Source organism: Odontomachus brunneus, unplaced genomic scaffold (genome assembly GCF_010583005.1).
Source record: "Odontomachus brunneus isolate Ranch 3 - 2012 unplaced genomic scaffold, Obru_v1 Obru_scaffold_066, whole genome shotgun sequence".
Taxonomy (NCBI): Eukaryota; Metazoa; Arthropoda; class Insecta; order Hymenoptera; family Formicidae; genus Odontomachus; species Odontomachus brunneus.
Genome location: NW_022639516.1, coordinates 930,727 through 950,146, shown reverse-complemented (window position 1 = coordinate 950,146; position 19,420 = coordinate 930,727). Strand labels below are relative to the sequence as shown.

The following is a 19,420-nucleotide window of genomic DNA, read 5'->3' as shown; positions in this document are numbered from 1 at the left end:
AGAAATTAAATGTGAAATAAGCGAGTTAATAGTATAGTAGAATTACACCACACTATGTCATTAAACAAAACATCCTTAAAAGCCTATTAAATAAATATTTTTATGTAAAGACAAAACAATTTAATATATTATTAACTGACTACTACTTAGGAGAAACCTAGCTAGTAGCGAGATTACAGATAAATTTACTATCTCGCGACTGGAAAATTACAAGACAATTTATACTATATACACTCGAATAAAAGTGCCAATATCTGAAAATATATCAAAGCATGATAACGTGTGATAGAGATATTTTTTATTAATTTTGATTCTTAAGAGATGTATAAAACATTATATTCATCAGTCAATGTTGATAAGTTTGTAAGACTAGATTAATTGGGGTTTCTATTCTAAAGTGAGTTATAATGATTGTTGTGCTCATTTCCTTGCTTTTCGGAGGACTCTTCGCAGCATGTTACTTTTATTTGGTCAGGAATTACAATTATTGGCGCAATCAGGGCATTCCATGCGCGAAGGGCCTGCTTCTTGGGCTTGGCCACATGTGGCCGGTCGTGTCTTTGAAGATGAGCTTCTCCGATTTCATTCAACAGATTTATAAGGATCATCCGCAACACAGCATGGTCGGTATTTACAACAAAACGCAGCCCGCATTGGTAATACGTGACCCAGAATTGGTGAAAATAGTGATGGAATCGAATTTTGACAGTTTTTCCGAGAATCTAGTGAAAGTGGACCCTCAGCTCGACCCTCTTTTTGCGGTGAATCCCTTTTTTGCCACCGGCGAATTGTGGTTTATATCTCGGAAACGTTTGTCTCTCGCGTTCACCAGCAAACGGCTAAAACTGATGTACAGTTGCGTCGAGCAGGGTTGTAAAAAGTTCGATGACTACCTGGACAGAAAGATGAGCAAAAGCAACGGCATAATAGAGCTTGAGATGAGGAATCTATTTTGCAAATATACCGGCGAGGTGGTAGCCAAGGCGGTCTTCGGCGTTGAGGGTTTCTGTTTTGACGAAAATCACCCGACGTCGTTCGTCACGATGGGAAAATTGATATTCGATCCGACGCCTCTTAGCAAAATCGCACAAACTTTCAACTTCTTCTTGCCTGAGTTCAATAAGATCCTGAAGATACCGTTTGTGCCTAAGCAGGTGGATTATTTCTTCCGCAGAATTGTGAAGGAGGTGCTACACGTCAGGCAACAGGAAATTGAGCATAAAAACAACTTTTTGCAGTTAATGCTAGACCTGACGAAGAGCGAAGGCAAGCAGATCGACGAGGATTTCCTCACTGCCCATGCTTTCACCTTTTTTTCCGACGGTTACGATACGTCCAGCATTACTTTGAGCTTCGTCGCTTATCAGCTTGCCCGACATCCGCACATCCAGCAGCGACTTCGCGACGAAGTGGAGACCGTATTTGATAAATACGATGGCCAATTGACTTACGATTCGCTAAAAGAGATGACGTATATGGATCAAGTGATCAGCGAGTCGCAAAGACACTATACTACGAGTGGTACCATTGCTAAAATCTGTACCAAGGAGTTCGAATTAAAAGGCTCGGATGGGTTGTGCTGCCGTGTAAAACCGGGAACACAAATTATTATCTCTATCTTTGGATTGCACAAAGACCCAAAATACTGGCCCGATGCAGATGTTTACGATCCCGATCAATTTTCCGCGGATAGAAAGTCTGAAATCACGAAGTTCACTTTCTTGCCGTTTAGCGCAGGCCCGAGAGTCTGCGTGGGCATGAGAATGGCATTGTTGCAGTTAAAGGCTTGCTTGGCAACTGTTATAAGAAAGTATATCCTGGAGGTATCGCCGAAGATCCAAGAGCCCCTTAGAATGCAGCCTGGCAGCTTCATGACGGCACCTGTTGGCGGAATATGGCTTTATTTGAGACGTATTTGACATTATATAAAACTCGATTGCAACTATGTTAACCATACATAGGTGTAATCAATATAATAAAAAATAAATCAATAATAAAATCAGCAAGACTAATAAAGTAAGCTTATAGTAGACTGCTTATTTACGTATCATGATAATAATATTCCTTTCTAGAAAAAATCCGACGTTCTTGTTTGCTCCGTGAAACCTGTATATCGTTGGAGTCATCAGAGTCACCGCGTGCGCGCTCGATCGTCGAGGTTAAGCAACAGTTTAATGCGGTCATGGATGGGTGTCAGCGATATACCGCTTAGGATCGAAATTATCGCAGGAGGATTCATGAAAGTTTGGAATGTGTTGACAACCTTCGATATCTAGTAGTTTATGAGACATGAGAAAATTAAGAATATAAATATATTTTTGTAAACATGATTTTCTCATTTTTCACCTTTGCATAATAATTCTCAGTATTTGATTACTATCAATATTTAACAGTGATTTTATTATTAGTATTCACCAGAAATTAAGTACTGGTCAAAAAATTACTGAATTACTAGTAATATTTAATCATTAATAATTTTTCAGTATTTCTTAGTATGATATTTCTATAAGAGTATTTGACGATCGCCTCTACGTTATCGACGCTTAGCGAGTTCGTCATTTACTCCAGCATCCCCTTAATACTTCGTTTATACTTTGTTTGGCAGTACTACGCATGAGTACAACTCAACCAATCAAATTCAAGCACAGTTTTAGAGATACCTCGTTCCTCAAATCGGCTTCATTCCCCTTACCTCATAAACTCAGCTTACGCTCTATCCTTATATTCCTACATCCATGACTTGAACGCTGTTATCAAACAAAGTTGATAAAACAGAATGACGTTAATTTATATTTTTGATAAAAAGAAGGTATATATACACGCTCATATATATAAATTAGTTAGTAGTTAACGGTCTGAAGAGTATCGTTGATCTTACGTTGCTTTGCACCATATGTAGCTTTGCACCATATACAGCCATTATGGTGATTATACTTTTCATCTTCATTCTTGGAGGCCTAGCGGCGTCTTACTTTTATTTGACCAAAAACTATAATTATTGGCGAAATCGAAATATTCCATTCGCAAAAGGCATACTTCCAGGATTCGGACATGTGTGGTCATTGCTTTTAATGCGAATTACTCTAGCTGATCTTATTAAACAGATCTGCAGTGGTTATCCGAATCAAAGTATGGTAGGTTTCTACTATCAGACAACACCCGCGTTAGTGATTCGCGAGCCAGAATTGATAAAGACAGTCCTGCAGACAAACTTCGCAAGTTTTTCTAAGAACTTATGGAATGTTGATCCTCACCTGGATCGTCTGCTGAGAGTGAATCCATTTTTTACCTACGGCGATACATGGCTGATATCCAGAAGATTTTTCAGTCTTGCATTTACTAGCAGGTACTTAAAAACTTACTTTAACTGCATTGAGCAGGTGTGCAAGAAGCTTGAAAATTTCCTGAACGATAAGCTGAGGAAGAATAATAATGTGATAGAACTTGATTTAAATAAACTGGCCAGCAGCTATACTACGTCAGTAGCGTCTTTGATCAGTTTCAGTGTGGAACAAAATATATCTTACGAACACGAATCACAGTCGGTATTGTTTGCCAACGTTGCCGAGAAGGTATTCGGTCCGTCTCTTTATTCCCGAATTATGCAGTCTTTCAATTTCTATTTTTATGATCTGAAAAGACTTTTGCGAATGTCATTTATACCCAAAAAAGTAAATCATTTCTTTTCTACCACCGTAAAGGAAATAATAGACATTCGGCAACAAGAGCAGAGTGCACATAGATTGGACTTTTTGCAGCTAATGTTGAATATGAAAAAAAACAAAGAAATCGAAGAAGATTTGATCGCTGCTTATGTTTTCACCCTTTTTGTCAATATCAGTGATACGTCGAATGTGTCACTAAGCTTTGTGGTTTATCAAATTGCCCGTCATCCGCATGTCCAGCAGAAGCTTCGTGACGAAGTGAAGAGTGTGCTCGAAAAATACGACGGCCGGTTGACCTACGACGCTTTGAAGGAAATGACGTACTTGGACCAGGTGTTGAAGGAGTCGCAAAGAGTATATTCTACGGCGTCTTGCTTGGCTAAGATCTGCACCGAGGAGTTCGAGCTAAAGGGTTCGGATGGGCTTAGTTGCCGCGTACATCCAGGAACAATAATCTTCATAAATGTCCACGAAATGCACAAGAACCCGAAGTATTGGCCCAATCCAGACGTCTTCGACCCCGACCGATTCGATAAGAAGACAAAAATCAACAAATACACCTTCCTGCCGTTCGGTGAGGGACAGAGAATCTGCGTGGCCATGAGATTGGCTCTGTTACAATCGAAGGCTTACTTGGCCGTGATCATGAAGAATTACACTCTGGAGGTATCGTCGAAAACGCCGAAGGAGCCTTTTAAGTTTTTGCCCGGTAGATTTCTGACATCACCCGTAGGCAGATTATGGGTTCATTTTAAGCCTCTTTCTAGTTAGGAATATTGGCGAGTAATAATGCGTACTTTATATAGCTATAAATATTCTTTATAATATCTACCAAAATGGAAAGTCTAAGACCAATCCGTAGGGACCGGTGTGTTAAGTCTTAACGTGTTAAGAGTAACGTGGTAAGTTAACGTGTTAACTAGTAATAATAAAATAATTCCCGTAATTCTTTATCTTTCGTATTTTTTTCTCTAAACTTTTCGACAATATTCCTAGCTATAAAGAATATTTATAGCTAGGAATATTGTCGAAAAGTTTAGAGAAAAAAAAATACGAAAGATAAAGAATTATGAGAATTATTTTATTATTACTAGTTAACACGTTAAGACACACCGGTCCCTACGGATTGGCCCTAGATTTTCTATTTTGGTAGATCTACTTTAGAGAACGAAACTGTACTATGTGTATAACTGACGATTCTTTAACCGTCCCGGTAATTGAACGATAGTCGTTAATTTAGTCGTCCAATCGCTTCTCGTTTTCTTATCTTTTGTTTATTGTTTGTGTATCGCGGCTTTATCTATTTGACGGTAGGATGTGACGTAAACGTTAAGCAAAATGGCACTTGGTGTGTTAAAATATTTAGCCAGTGTTATATGTAAATCGCGTTTTTCTTATCTATCTCAGGAAACCATAACGTAGTTAAATAAACGAGGTCGAGTTTGTAAGCGAATTACTATAGGTTTACAAGTAATCTTTAACCATTAGAAAACACATGTTAGAATTAGTTAAAAAAATCATATACGTTTTACATAAACATATATGCACGCGTAAATGTTATCGTAATATATATTCTATTTATGTTAACTAGTAGTTCACATGTAGTTTGAAATTAAATTTGATATTTAAGTATTTTTATCTTATCTTTACAAAAAGAGAAAGCTTTATGAATATAAGCATTTTTTAGAAGAAATAGTATGATAAGAGAGCTCGAGCGAAAAAATCTAATCTTCACATATACCGTCTAAATAGTGATTAATGTTGATTTAAAGTAATGAGAATTTTTGTTTCAATGCGTTTTACCCGATATTGTATGTATCACAATAAGGAAATATATATATACGCCCTTTCTTCCTGTCTTTTCCGTCAAATTTTTTCATGTGGATGTAATTAAACATGGACGGATACTTAGTATGAAGAAAAATAGCTATAATTATTGGTAGAAAATAAAGAATTAATAGAAATTTTATCTCTTAAGCAATATTTACATGCTTATAAAAAGAGATGTTCTTTACATTGGCTTACAAATTATTGAATGTTCTTTTGTCAACATTCATTTTAAATAATAGTTTTACAATTGCGGATTGGAGCGGACAGATGAATATGTTCTTCATGTAGCCGCGGTATTGCGGTTATGAGATAAAATCATATATGTATGTATGTACGCGACGCACACGATATTACTACCACTGTAAATTATTCATAGCCGTTTGATAGGTCGCACTATTGGCTGAGTAGAACTGCGAGTACCAGCGACGGTATGCCAGTATTGTGCGGTCCTCGCGCACCAGGGTCGGCTGTCGTTCGTATTTTTTGTGGTTCCATATCGCTATATCCCGCTCAAACATCAGACACTCACCCAGGAACACCAAGCTGGCGTAGGGTGCCAACGATGGCGGCGAGAATATCTGATGAGTGACTCGTTGCAGCAGCGGCTCCAGCGGCGTGACCGTTTGCAATATGCATAAAGGTCCGAAAGACGTGTTGATCATTAGCTCGACGTAGCCAGGGCCAATCTGCTCGACGTTTACATTTAAGCCGAGCAGAGTGAACCGCTCGAACAAGATTAGACTGTGATGCAACTGCATACCGGCCTTGTGCTTTGCTCTCTTGCTGATGTTTTCAGTGATCTCCAAGTGATTTCCGGAGTCACTGTCCGAGATCGAGTGGATCGATGAGTTATTCAGCTTGATCTGCACCTCCGTATCCGCCTCCGTGTCCATGTCAGCGTCTATTTCCGAGGACTTGTACGAGCATTGTGGCTGCCACATCGCATTCGTCCACGAGTGTCGAGCCAGCCAGGGGATATTGTCGCTGAGAAACATCGCCGGGCCGTGTACCGCGCTGAGATGCGCGTAATCGGCTCCATTCTCAGCTATATCCTATGCAACGCATCGATGAGTATTAGGAAATATAATTTGTCAAGGTCTAGGGTTGCTTGTACACGAAAAAAATCTTTTAATTCGTGTAACTGAATAGAGATGAAAAAGAGGGAATAATATTTCTGTTATCGTGACCGAAAACATTCGTTTGAATATTCAAATTAAGATTAAGAATAATTGGCTGAGTAGAAGCCTCCTACAGGAACTTTCCTGTTCCTATAACCGAGTTTTCGTCTGGTTCCCAGGTTCTTAATAGAAAATTTAGTTACAATAACGGGATTGTGTTTTCCGTAGAATGAAGAAGCACGTATTTTTGGTCCCCCAGATCAGTTCACAAGAGCGGCTAGTTGATTTGTAAATTGTGCGATTGGAAATTTTATCGTATACAAAGTTGTATGCAAGTTACATTTTTCAGTTTGTCAATTTATCAAGCTGATCTTCATGTCTCTCGTGTATTTCGCGTCGCTATTCAAGTTCCTTAGGAAGTAATGAGTACGCTTCGGCTTTGCTTTACCTTCACGTGCGAAAATCTGAAAGGACGATTGGATAGCTTTCCGTCATATTCATCATGGAGGCTGCAATCAAGGAGGCCAATATCCATTGCAGTTATGCCGTGACCGAATTAGTAACTGCTAGTTATGATGCGGTCGATGCAACTGACACCGTGTACGACAGCGTAATAGCAGTCTGGGAAAATGTAAAGTCACATCAGCACGTAATCGAGACGAGATGGAAGTTAGCATTGAGATATTGACAGAGGATATTTGTCAATTGTTCCTCTCCTAATCGTGATGAAATCATGGTGCACATATGGAGCAAACTAAAATAATATTTCGTTCTCTCTGATAAATCAAACATGAAACTATCCCTCATGTAAAATCACAGTACAATGCTACATCAAAAATAATAACCAAAAATAATAAGCAATAAAGCAAAAAAGATTTTTACTGTAAAAGTTTTACAACCGTAATGAATTATTCGTAATAATAAATAGGTATAAAGTAAAAATAAATTTTAGGAATTGCAGATAAGTGCATCTTAGGCGACGGGGTGGTCTCAACTCTTAAATTGGAAAATAGTCGACATCAGAGAGAGGAATACTTTAGAATTATTTTTAGTTAGTCCACAGATTTACCAAGTTTTATCAGGGTCCCTGGGAGGAACGGTTTGCGAATATCCCTCGCGAATGCAATTTGAAACGAAGGCCAGAATCGACAGAAAAAGATTGGTTGCCTCGTCGGGCAATCGGGCGGCACGATCGATGTATCCTTGATTCTAGTTTCCATGATAATTACATCGATGGTGTGACGGAAGAGCGCTCATCATATTAAAGAATCGCAATCGACATACTTGTATATGACATGTTATTAGGAATTCATTGCGGCCTTGGAAACGCCATGTCTTGTTGGCGATGCACATCTGCGGCTGCGGTCGCCAGTCAGGTTCGGCGGACTCAGCATGGTACCAGACGAAGATAAGTTGGTTCACCTCGCAGCATTTCCATGCTTTCGTTCGCGCGATATGTGGCACTGTGCACGTATAAAATAGAAAAATAAATACACCACATATGCGAGTGACTAAATGGAATCGTAACTAGTCGTCTTTTGTTCTAACATAATGTGTGAGTGAATAATACATTTTCTTCAAGACTCCACATCTACACACACATAATACGATGTTACTAGTTTGTAATATTACATCGTTATTTTATTGTGTTAATTTCATTATATCATCGTAAACTAAAAAGAATTAGCATTCGTAGTAATCTCAAATTGAGTAGTCCTCTACACTGAGAAAAGATATTTGAAAATTTATTTAGGACATATAAAGTTTATTTCTATGAAATAAAACTTATGTTCGTGAAATAAACTTTTATCCTATACACACAGAGATACATTTTTCTCAATGTATCACTTAATTAATTTTTAGTACAGTGCATAACTCGCTCGAGGTTTACGCATTTCAACTTTATGTAATATGTAGAAATTATTGTACAAAGGGGGATAAAATATTGCGTAACGAAAAAGAGAATCACATTACATCCAACAACATTCGCGAATGAGTCGTCGATTTATGATTAAAACATATTCTTGATAACTATTGATTATATACATTAATTAATTAATTTTTTCAATTCCAAGAAGCTGCTTATTAAAAGGAATACGTTTTTGATGTGCAAAAAAAAGATAATGGGTAATAAATAACCGATTAACAAATGCGACTTGTCGAACTACAATCTGCGGAAAACGGTTGATCTTGGATCCAAATATTTGTGCCATATGCGATCGACAAGTGTTTTAAAGGCACAAACAGCTATCACGGATGCAGGAATGTAGTTTTAGGGTGCAAAAACACTGCTCATTCCGTTCAAGGTAGCAAGCTCTGTGACTGAAAGGGTAAATATTGCTGTGCGACGAGAATATATACGAGAGACTTAATCAGTACCCTTTTCTGCATAAGGTATGCTATCGCAGTAACCATCTTCTCCACGGAACAACCAACTATGAAATGGACATTCCAGGCAATCTCCTTTCACGCGCCCACCCTCGCCCATGTTTGCCCCTAAGTGCGGACAGTACGCGTCTAAAATGTTGACAATGCCCTTTTCGGTCCTTGAAAAAATTGTTAGAATATTATATAATTAAGATATACAGGACATTTTGTCTCAAGTATCGAAATCACATATTTTTGAAAGTTGTCAGAACGAAAGAAGTTATCATTACAAAAAGATTAATGATCAGTGTTTCGATCAAAACCGACATACTCGTCCTCGTATTATATTTTTATCGTATTACATTTTTGTAACACGTTTCAAGGTATGCAATTTCGGAACTTCAGGTGAAACGCTTTGCATATGAACTGGAAATCATATAGATTGAAATGACAAAAGATATACGAGACGCGCAAACTTGACTTCCGAAAACCGTCATGAGCGAATAACGTGCGGCGACATTTTTTAAAGTGAAGTATATGTCGTAATTATCTCATATATGTGAGACGTACATGTGAAACGTTTAAAATTAAAATGGATTAAACGTATAATTTATACGGCCACTGAGGAAAAACGCTCGTTCGCCAAAATGTTTTCGTTTCGTGCTTTAGTTGTTTTATGTTTCTACTTTTTACTGTTCGTTACATTTTTTCCTATACGATTCTTTTGGATTGCGACAGCGTCGTCGAAGCTTTATTCTGCCCATGAAAGAAAGTTCTGCAACTTAACGTACCTGAATACTGCGAAATTCTCGCCAAGAGCGGACACGTGCTTCACCTGACCTTTTTTAATCTGCGAACTTTCAAGCAGGGCGAACCATCCGTTGGGATAAACCGGCGGTATCCTCCCTACTTTTCGATTTTTGGGGCCACCGTTCCTTTGCGACTTGCTCCGATCTCTCATGTCCTTTAACATAAATATTGAAGAGACTTTTAGGTGCTGTATAAACTTGAAAACAGAAACACCTAAACAGAAATCAAGGAGATCCTCAAATTTACTTTTCAACCTGCGTTTTTAATGCGAGATGATGGTAGGGCAAGTTTCGTATTTACGAAACGAAATCAATCACTCACTAGATCGAGATTTGCCGACAAAGTACGAATTAATCAGTCCAGTCTCCAAATACGTCATCAACTAAAGAATTTATTCACTATTGGCAGGTGCTAAGCGATCGTCACAGACAATCTAGCTAGATGTGATTAGCGTTAATTTAACGTAGCCCAGGAAAGAGGCGTTACTCAAGCTCTGCCTAAAGTCATACGAGACTACTATACTACTCACTTTGACCCAGTTCAATTTGAAGAAGTACGCCACGTAGATGAGAAGGGCCAGCAGGGTGGCCGTGATTCCGACGTACCATCCGAACATTGTCGTCTTCTTCTTCCGGTGGCTCTTTCTCGATGTCTCTCTTTGCCGATGCCTCTGCCTCGACAGGTGGAGGCACCTCGCGAGTCCTCGCTCGTCTGCGTGTGTACGGCAAGGGCTCGCGCGTAAAACGAGCGCGCGAGATAAACGTGGAACGAGATTGTGGAGCGCGTGCAAAACAAAACGGCGAGGAAGGAGCTGCGACGAGAGAAGTCAGAGACAGGGTTAAAAAGAGGGAAAGAAAAAGAAAGAAGGAGTAAGAACGCGACGGGAGGAAGGGTGAAGACCGAAAGGGAAGAGGGGAGAAGAAGCTACCGGCGAAGAAGAAGACGCGCGCAAGCCTTCGCCGGGAACGGTACAAAAAAGGGCTAGGAGGACTCTCGACGAGGACAGGACAGGACAGGACAAGGACGAGAGCGTGATGAACAAGAGGGAGAGCAAGAGGACGAAGGAAAGAGAGAGAGATAAAACAAAAGAGCGAGAAGGAGAGCGCGCGATATAGTTAGTTAGTATGTAGCGCACGTGCGTGTGCGTATATGCTTATACGAGGAGACCTACAGCCGGAGGGATAGGGACGAGCGACGTGGACTGGAGAACACCGATGGATCGGCGAATATACCCGCGATCGTAGCCGCTCCCGAGAGGTGCACGGTGAACGCGCGCGAGACCGACCGGGTAGGGCAAGAGCGAGCAAGGGCAGAACGAAAAGAGAGAAGATTAGGCCTTGGCGGATGAGGAGGGAAAAGGGCCGGGATAGAATTAGCGCGTTGCCATGGAAAAAGAGGTCCGTCGGTCCGTATGAGTTTTCGGGCAACTGAAATGCACGAGAGGTCCTTCCACGGTTTATATACGCTGCCGGATCGCCGGCCGCGTTCGGTTTCGCCTATCGACCGATCGAATTTATCGAAATGCGCGTTTTTTCGAATCTCACGGCGCGTCACGCCACGTTCCTCTTGTCGCGTCGCGCCGCGATCAGCCTGGCTCGGTCCCGTCCTGTCGTGTCACGTAAACGGTTACCAGCCGATTATGTATGCCTGGTCACGGCGTCGAAGACGCGGACGAGCGGTCTCGCGATATCTCGTGCCACCTATCATAGGATCTAAAATCGCGGCGACTTCTCTCTTCTGCGTGCACTCTCTCCGTTCTGTTCCTCCTTCTTCTTCTTCTTCTCTGCTTCTCCGTCGTTCTCTTCCTCGGCCGGCCCGGCTGATCGCCGTGTCTCCTTTTATCGAGACTGTATATCGATCCATTCGATGCTCGACGTTTTATACGCCCGTCCGTTTATTCGTCTGTCCGCTTAACATATCTCTTCGCTCTAGCAACGTATCACGTATTTATGTACCGATGTACACGGTTTCCGTTCTGACAACGACAACAAAAATAGCGAGCGTGCTACTCTTCTCCGGGAGACTTATTTCTCCGGCAAAAGAATCCTTTTTCAATATCAAAGACTGTCGATGTATTAGCAAATTATTGTTGCAATTTAAAGATTCGCCAGTTTCTTTCATTATCTTCACAATTTTATTTGAAATATACAACTTATGTTAAACATATTTTAGACAATTAAGAGTCGAATACTGATGTTGGAGCGATTATTTGCTAAATGCTGGAAGGATAATAATGTTTGACAGTGTCAACGTGATTATCTTCATTGAATGTTGTCTCAGGATGGCAACGCATGCGTTGTGTCTGCAGTTTCTGCAAGGAATCAAATGTGAGAGAGAATATCTATAATAAATAACAAATGACACCTTTCTCTAAAAGATGGAGTGCTCTAAGCGAGAAGACTCCCGATATGCTAGCGACCCTGCTTACTTTGCAATTTAAAAAACTCGTCGGTCCTCGTCGATTGTCTGACTATCTTAAGCATACTGAATAAGCGTACATAATCTTGAAGTGGTAATCTCGTAATCCGATACGAACGACGATAATGCGCCGCGTTGTCGATATACACATACATACGTATGCGCGCAGACAACGAATTAATTATTCAAACGCATAGCGAGACGTAACTCTGTCGCGCGAGATCGGCGGCGTCGATAGCGGCCCTTGTAAATTCACCAAGGGTGAAATGGCACTCTTTTTTCCATTTATCAACATACACACTTCTCTTGCTTTCTATCGTCGATATATGACTCGTCGTTCTATCAGTTTTTTGAAATTGGAATTTATAAAGGATCTTCTAATGCAACAACGGCCTATTTCTGGAATTTCTTGTTCAATGAGATCGACGCCTGTACACCTGTGTTTCTTTACTTCTAATTCTTCTGCCAATAACTTCAAATTCCAATAACTGTTACATTAATGTCTGTTGTTTTGAAGGAAAAAAATGTTTCACAATTTCTTACAAATTTTTTTTATCTTACATTATGAGATAAAATAGAAGTCTCTGTCATTTGGAACAAATGATAAACTTTACGGTTTTATCTATTATTTCTACATGCGCTTTATAAAAATAATTAAATTATTTTTTTATTATACCTCTTCGCTTATCTTTCCTCCATTTACTTGATATCTAAAATTTTATTTTGCTTAACGATCTAATGCTGTCGTCGCATTTCTATGTTTCAATATTTGTCATGAATTAAAAACAGAAAAAGATTCAAATTCATCTATTTATTTATTCTTTCGCCTTCTTCCGTTTTTGTTCGAAAGTTTAACGTTCGCTTAGTACAGTCGCACTGTAATATTATTCGGCAAGACTCCAGTAATGTGATCTGTGCTTACATTATACAAGCTACGTAACCAAACAGGTAACCCGTGTCATGTTACGTGACCATAGACAAAATATGTGAATAACTTAGCGAAGAAAATGTTTAATTGCTATTTCGTGACATCGGAGATGTAGTACGATACCAAGAATTAATACCGATAAAATTTCACTGAATTGATATTCAAGAATGTTATGTCGATTCATCAATAAATGAAACTGGATACGGCTTCTTTCGCATTGTCTATCTCTTTTTAATGACGTTAGAAGCGAGAAAATGCATGTTAAAAATTTTTGCAAAATATATTAAAATAAAAATATATATCTGTAAAGTAACACTTATAGTAAAAATATATATCTGTAAAGTAACACTTACAGTTGTTAAAAATAAATTTGTAAGATATCCTGTGTACTCCCTTTTTGCTTTAACAATTAATAATTTATTGTAAATTAACCTGAATAAAAATGAGCGAAGAAACAGGTTAAGAAGATGAATTGTATGTCACGTTAATTTATGACAAATTATTGATTGTATTTACGACAAATTATTGATTGATTAGAGTAAAAGGGGAGTGCACGGAAAATCTTACAAATCTTACAAATTTGTGTAATCGATTGCAAGTGTTACTTTACGGATATATATTTTTATTTTAACGTATTTTGCAAGAATTTTTAATATGCATTTTCTCGTTTTTGACGTCATTAAAAAGAGATAAATAATGTGAGGGGTCAGGAGCCATAATTCGCGTTTTTCTCAAACATGAGTACTTGTCATTTTTTGGAAATATTTTGACAACTTTTATATTTAATATTCATCAATTCCGAATAAAATTGAAGAAAGAAATAAAAGAATTTTTAATGCAAGCCTACTATTCCTGGTTCACGCGTAATTCAAAATGTTCATTCAACTTTATATAATCCTTTCGTTATCAAACATCACAATATTGCTTTCCCGCTAAATGAATGTTTAGAACAAAACTCTATTATAATGGCTTTCTTGTATACTTTTTCTATATTGTCAAGAACTAATGGATATAATTGATAAGCAATAGTTTGTTCACTTTTAATACAAAATTTTATGAATTATCACTTTATATTAAAAGTGGATACGATAAATGACATTGTATGAGCGTTTTGAAGTAGCCGACGCCGATATGGAAGCTTCGTGCCGCTAGTATTCATGACGCGTGTTCGGCGGCAGAGCTGTGCGTATGATGACACGATGGATGACACGATGCGTCCAACCCAGGCCGCGTGACGAAATTAAACTGCTCTTACTTAGAATTTATTGCACGATTGTAATTTAGCTGTTGTAAATGAAAAAATGGAGTCTGAAATAATGATATGTGTATATTTCATAATGAATTCTCAGATACAAAATGATCGGTTTTATTAGTGCATTATTTGCGATTAACAAATAATCTCTAAATGTACATTTATTCATAGTATATTTTAGCACAATATATCACAAGTCACCATCAGTTTATTAAATAGTTTGTTGATGTAATATCTGTGTGCATGTGTGTAGATGTGTGTATATGCAGCTATCTAGAGAAATTACACACTAATTATATGTATTAATTACCATTTATACAGTTGGGTACACTATAGCGGTGTATTAATTACCATTTATACAGTTGGGTACACTATAGCGGTGTTACAACGTCGTGCATTGCGTACCTCCATGTCCATGCTCTGGCAACTTCCTCAAATTTTTCGCGATCATTCATATACATCTCTCCGAGTTCTGGTTCCATGCACACCTAACATATCGTATATAATTCCATATTAATTCCACTAATTATATTAATAATTTGATGGAAAAGAAATGAATTCTTAAAAAAGAGATTATATATAAATAAATGCAAATATAGGGTAAGGACAGACATGTGAATAATGCTAATCAGTATAGATATAAAGTGTAAATATTGACACATTATCAGTAGTAGTTACTATCTGTACTTCGATTAAAGAGGATTTAGATAAAAGTAAAATTGTTATCTAACGCAATATAAAAAATGTAACATCATCGCACGAACATCTGTGCCTACTTGTGAATCTCTCTCTCTCTCTCTCTCTCTCTCTCTATATATATATATATATATATATATATATATATATATATATATATACATATACGTTTATATACATACGTTTACACGTATAAATACGATTTATTTAATATGTTTTCGATATCTATTCCGCAAAAATATTAATCTCAGAGTACTTACTTGGCAATACGGATCTGTAAGCAGACTTTGTACACTAATGAGAACCTTGGATATTGTGAGAGCTAACGACCAGTTATGATGTATAGAATCTATCCCAACATCTCCATGTCTAGATACATTTGGGTGAAGTATTTTTGTCAGAAATCTGACTACAGGCGGACACATAGGATAACTAAAAAAAAAAAATGAAAAAGGAATTATATCTTAAAATGAAGAAATTACATCCTTATGTTATAACCTATTGTCATGATTGCATATATGAGTGACAATATTTGTAGTTGAGAGAAAATAGGATTATTTTGGAACACCTCAGAGTGCACCTATGTATACCTTAGTGGTACTTTTAAGTAGAGATAGAACAGTCCACCCTCGTATGGGCTGCCTACTGGCCCCGTGATAGTGGCTTGCCAATGACAACACATTTTATCAAGTGGTACTGCTTCGATTCCTTCGGGTGGATCGATTCTAAGACTCTTCAATTCGCTACGCAACCTGTTCTTTCGCCAAGAGTTTTCTTCCAGTCTCGGGTCCCTGTCCTTCAGTTTTGTGTGCAAGGAAGTGCTGTGCGCCAGACAAGTTCGACACGGCGCCGACGAGGCCAAATAATCATACACTTTATACCAGTCCTTGATATAACCGATGGGTTTATATAGAGGCCAACGTCCATTCACGTAATGTTTCCATTGTGATTGTGTTACATGCGTTGACACCAGGCCGCACCAGCGTCTACAGACATTCGCTGCGGACCACAAGCTGATATCGTCGAGGTACAAGAAGATAGCCAGTAACACCTCGGGCGGCAATCTCTCCACTAGACCCGGCTCGTTGATGGGCTCGTGCTCGATGTGCTTATGATTCGATAATATCTCCAGTCTTTCCGACAAGTTGTATGACCGTGACGGTTCGCCTACATCATCGTACACTCTATAATTCCACTGATATGCGTTGTCTGCGTTCTCATTGTTCTGATTGTGTTCGCTTGGTGCAAAAGTTTCCGGGCTCTGCAGGTCTTCCTCCATCAGATCTTGTGCATGATGTACTGCATTCTGGTCGTTTTGGCCATTGGCACAATATCGATGGCAGACGCTCCTTACAGGCCGGCAGAACGCATCCGACATTTGGCAGATCGCACTCTGCAAATCGAGGGCAACATTGTCACGATCGGCTGATGCATCCTGCACAGACTCTGGTAAAGCATTGTCGACGAGACTGCTGCTCGAATTGTTCTCAAATACGTGATAATTGCATTGAGACACTACATTTTGATAATATGCAGACAATCTGCGGGATGCATTGGCGTTCTGATTGGATGAATTCTGAGGATTTGGAATATTAGGGTTGATGCTCTGCGGAGAGTTCTGCTGTTGTTGACTAGTCCTCCTTTCATGATTGTAGTAGAGATCAGTTGGCTCATCATTCCCTGAATCTTCATCATCTGTTTTCTGTTTTAAATTTATGTATGTAAGATTAACGAAGTTATACTGTTAACATCTATATATATTAGCAGCATTATTAATATAGCGACATATTGTAGATTAATCATAAATTGATTAATTCATTAATTTACCTCACTAAAGATTGGGACCTGTAGTAAAACATCATTTGGAAATAAGAATGCATGACAAGTTGCACAGACTGGTTCTTCAAAGCATGGTCCATAGTATCCGTTACAAATATAACATGCTGATGTCTGAAATTTAAAGAGATTTATATATCATGTATATATATAAATACTTATGAAAACAAAATATGTCACATAAACATATAAAATACATAAGTTTTAGCTATAAGTTTAATCAATCTTTTGTTAACATATATATATATATATATATATATATCAATGATAACGGGTACATTACTTAGAATACATATATCACAATTTATATTATATTTATAATACGTTTACAATTTTTGTAACAGGAAATGTTGAGCTATTTTAAGTTAATAAAAAACTAAGTTGTTTTACATTAACATGTATATTGTAGAAAAATATAAATATAATAAGAACATATAAGAATATATAAAAAGAAATAACCTATACAAAAATGTAACTATACAGAAATAATGCATATATTCAATATAATTTCTTTTGTAATAAAGTCGTAAACAATATCTGTTTATTAATGTAAATTTGTATAAATTGTTGCGAATATCAATAAGTTATTGAAATATAAACAAGAAAATAGAAATAACCTACCGAAAACTGAAATTCTGGGCATGGGATGTAGTCAACCAATTCGACGAATTCATCTTCCAAATTCAAATTGAGATTTAAGTCACCATTTTCGTTTATTTTTTCATTATTCCCGTTTTGTGAACCGTCAACAATTTGGTCGCCAGCCATTTTGCCACAATTGCGTATTGAGTGAAATTCACTATCACTAGGGCTGCGTCCCGAAATTCACTGCCAGTACTGAAATTCTATAATATACGTAACATAAATTATAGATTTTCAGTACTGGCAGTGCATTTCAGAACGCAGCCTAGAATGGACAATAATCGATCTATATATCGATTCTGTATCAATGTATCGATAGTCGATGTCTTCAAATTTAATTTATATTTATATTAATTTTTTATTATTATATTTCATTAATAAACTTTAAATTTACTGTGTCTGTTTAACCACACTGTGAACGGAATGATTTATGTATACATGTCATGGACTGTTAAATTTTCATTATGTTCCAATATAAGAGTAAAATTGTATTTGACTCACTGCTGAATCTGTCACCTGAATTGTTCTATTACTATCTTAAATCTATCACGACCTCAATTAGTGATGTGTACGGTGGCGGTTCGTAGTGGAGACTTCGGAATTAATTTTGTAAAAATAACAGGTCTAAAGCCAGCTACACACGGTGTTTGTTTCGTGCTGGATGGAAAGACTCTATTTTGATTAGTACATTTCCATACATCTTCAGAAATGCAACAATCAGTACAGAGTATTTCCATTCAGCAAGCAATCTAGCACGAAAACAAGCACCATATGCCGCTGGCTTTAGACTCGGGGCCTGATTCTTGACGGTGTGCGAATGAGATATGCATGCGAAAATACGTAACGTGAACTATACATTTTCGCATACGTATCTCATTCGCATACCGTCAAGAATCGAGCCCCTGTTATTTTTGCAAAATTAGTTCCGAAGTCTCCGCTACGAGCCGCCACCGTACACATCGACCAATCGAGGATAAGAAGTGCCGCGACAGTAGAGAAGTGAAACTGTTATCTAACTAAGGGCCGTGACACACAAAAAAACTTAAGTAGTAAGACGTAAGCAGTAAGCAAATTGACCAATCACAGTCGTTGATTCTTTGACTTTAAGAAGAATCAATGACTGTGATTGGTCAATTTGCTTACTGCTTACGTTTTAATAGTTCCTACACATAGGACGCAATAATGCTTGCCGCGCGGCGGAAGTTCGCGCGACAGCCAATCAATATGCTGCTTTCCGTAATAATCTTCTAGTTCTTACGGAAAAACAACATATTGATTGGACTTCCGCCGCGCGGTAAGCATTACCGCGTCCTGTGTGCAGAAGCCATAAGTTTTTCTATGTGCCACCAGCCAAACAGAAGTAGTGATAGATTTAAGGTAGTGATAGAACAATCGAGTAGTGATAGATTCAACATTATTTTTGCAAAATTAGTCATACACATCGACTAAGACTATATTCCGATGTTCTGCTGATATTCACTGCTAGCACTGAAAATCTATAGTATACGTAACATGAACTATAGATTTTCAGAATTAGCAGTGAATGTCGGAACACAGAACACACAAAAGGACTTTTATTTAAAAATAGTTTGATTCAACAACGGATTAGACGTAAATTATTATATTTCTTGATATAGTTCTTTTATGTACATATATATTGATATTTATATATATTTACATGGTACATATATATGTATACTACGGATTTTTCTTTCTCATTATTTTATATATTATAAAAATAAGGCGTACTTTGCCTTATCGCGTAATACTTTAGAATACGCGTACAAATCTACACATGAAAGTTAACATTGCATATATATATATATATATATATATATATATATATATATATATATAT

The 19,420-nt window shown here is 37.8% G+C and overlaps 4 protein-coding genes across 8 annotated transcripts; 2 read left to right on the top strand and 2 right to left on the bottom strand.

The window, feature by feature from the left end:
* Positions 1-6: 6 nt before the first annotated feature.
* On the top strand, positions 7-2,325 carry LOC116846613 (cytochrome P450 9e2-like). 3 transcript variants are annotated; one of them, XM_032820682.1, is made up of 3 exons: positions 7-397; positions 476-1,911; positions 2,073-2,325. In XM_032820682.1, exons 2-3 carry the CDS (start codon positions 543-545, stop codon positions 2,210-2,212), a joined length of 1,509 nt encoding a protein of 502 aa, XP_032676573.1. In that variant the 5' UTR covers positions 7-397; positions 476-542; the 3' UTR covers positions 2,213-2,325. The 3 variants fall into 3 exon arrangements, 2 of the variants coding, with proteins under 2 accessions (XP_032676573.1, XP_032676572.1); XR_004378538.1 differs by having other exon boundaries at positions 7-2,016; positions 2,073-2,212; XM_032820681.1 differs by having other exon boundaries at positions 7-1,911.
* Positions 2,326-2,826: 501 nt separating this feature from the next.
* Positions 2,827-5,516, top strand: LOC116846614 (cytochrome P450 6B7-like). The gene has a single exon (XM_032820683.1). The coding sequence runs from the start codon at positions 2,922-2,924 to the stop codon at positions 4,434-4,436; it is 1,515 nt and encodes a 504-aa protein (XP_032676574.1). The 5' UTR covers positions 2,827-2,921; the 3' UTR covers positions 4,437-5,516.
* A 61-nt stretch (positions 5,517-5,577) lies between these two features.
* LOC116846615 (cholesterol 7-desaturase) lies at positions 5,578-11,633 on the bottom strand. Its single transcript, XM_032820684.1, has 5 exons — positions 10,320-11,633; positions 9,772-9,944; positions 8,993-9,159; positions 7,898-8,076; positions 5,578-6,547 (listed from the first exon to the last, which is right to left on the bottom strand). The coding sequence occupies exons 1-5, from the start codon at positions 10,404-10,406 to the stop codon at positions 5,849-5,851; spliced, it is 1,305 nt and encodes a 434-aa protein (XP_032676575.1). The 5' UTR covers positions 10,407-11,633; the 3' UTR covers positions 5,578-5,848.
* A 2,848-nt stretch (positions 11,634-14,481) lies between these two features.
* On the bottom strand, positions 14,482-17,804 carry LOC116846651. Of its 3 annotated transcripts, none has more exons than XR_004378547.1 (6): positions 17,542-17,804; positions 16,912-17,034; positions 15,675-16,786; positions 15,345-15,516; positions 14,699-14,876; positions 14,482-14,661 (listed from the first exon to the last, which is right to left on the bottom strand). XR_004378547.1 is itself a non-coding variant. In XM_032820765.1 (6 exons), exons 1-5 carry the CDS (start codon positions 17,686-17,688, stop codon positions 14,760-14,762), a joined length of 1,671 nt encoding a protein of 556 aa, XP_032676656.1. In that variant the 5' UTR covers positions 17,689-17,804; the 3' UTR covers positions 14,482-14,661; positions 14,740-14,759. The 3 variants fall into 3 exon arrangements, 2 of the variants coding, with proteins under 2 accessions (XP_032676656.1, XP_032676655.1); XM_032820765.1 differs by having other exon boundaries at positions 14,740-14,876; XM_032820764.1 differs by having other exon boundaries at positions 14,482-14,876.
* Between the last annotated feature and the right edge of the window lie 1,616 nt (positions 17,805-19,420).

Coding starts and splice junctions, on each gene's coding strand:
- LOC116846613 (XM_032820681.1), top strand. CDS start 408: ATGATTGTTGTGCTCATTTCCTTGCTTTTCGGAGGACTCTTCGCAGCA. Junction 1,912..2,072: donor AATATGGCTTTATTTGAGAC/GTATTTGACATT, acceptor ATTCCTTTCTAG/AAAAAATCCGACGTTCTTGT.
- LOC116846614 (XM_032820683.1), top strand. CDS start 2,922: ATGGTGATTATACTTTTCATCTTCATTCTTGGAGGCCTAGCGGCGTCT.
- LOC116846615 (XM_032820684.1), bottom strand. CDS start 10,406: ATGTTCGGATGGTACGTCGGAATCACGGCCACCCTGCTGGCCCTTCTC. Junction 9,945..10,319: donor TCAAATTGAACTGGGTCAAA/GTGAGTAGTATA, acceptor TTTATGTTAAAG/GACATGAGAGATCGGAGCAA. Junction 9,160..9,771: donor GAGAATTTCGCAGTATTCAG/GTACGTTAAGTT, acceptor AATTTTTTCAAG/GACCGAAAAGGGCATTGTCA.
- LOC116846651 (XM_032820764.1), bottom strand. CDS start 17,688: ATGGCTGGCGACCAAATTGTTGACGGTTCACAAAACGGGAATAATGAA. Junction 17,035..17,541: donor GCCCAGAATTTCAGTTTTCG/GTAGGTTATTTC, acceptor TTTAAATTTCAG/ACATCAGCATGTTATATTTG. Junction 15,517..15,674: donor TACTTAAAAGTACCACTAAG/GTATACATAGGT, acceptor TTTTTTTTTTAG/TTATCCTATGTGTCCGCCTG.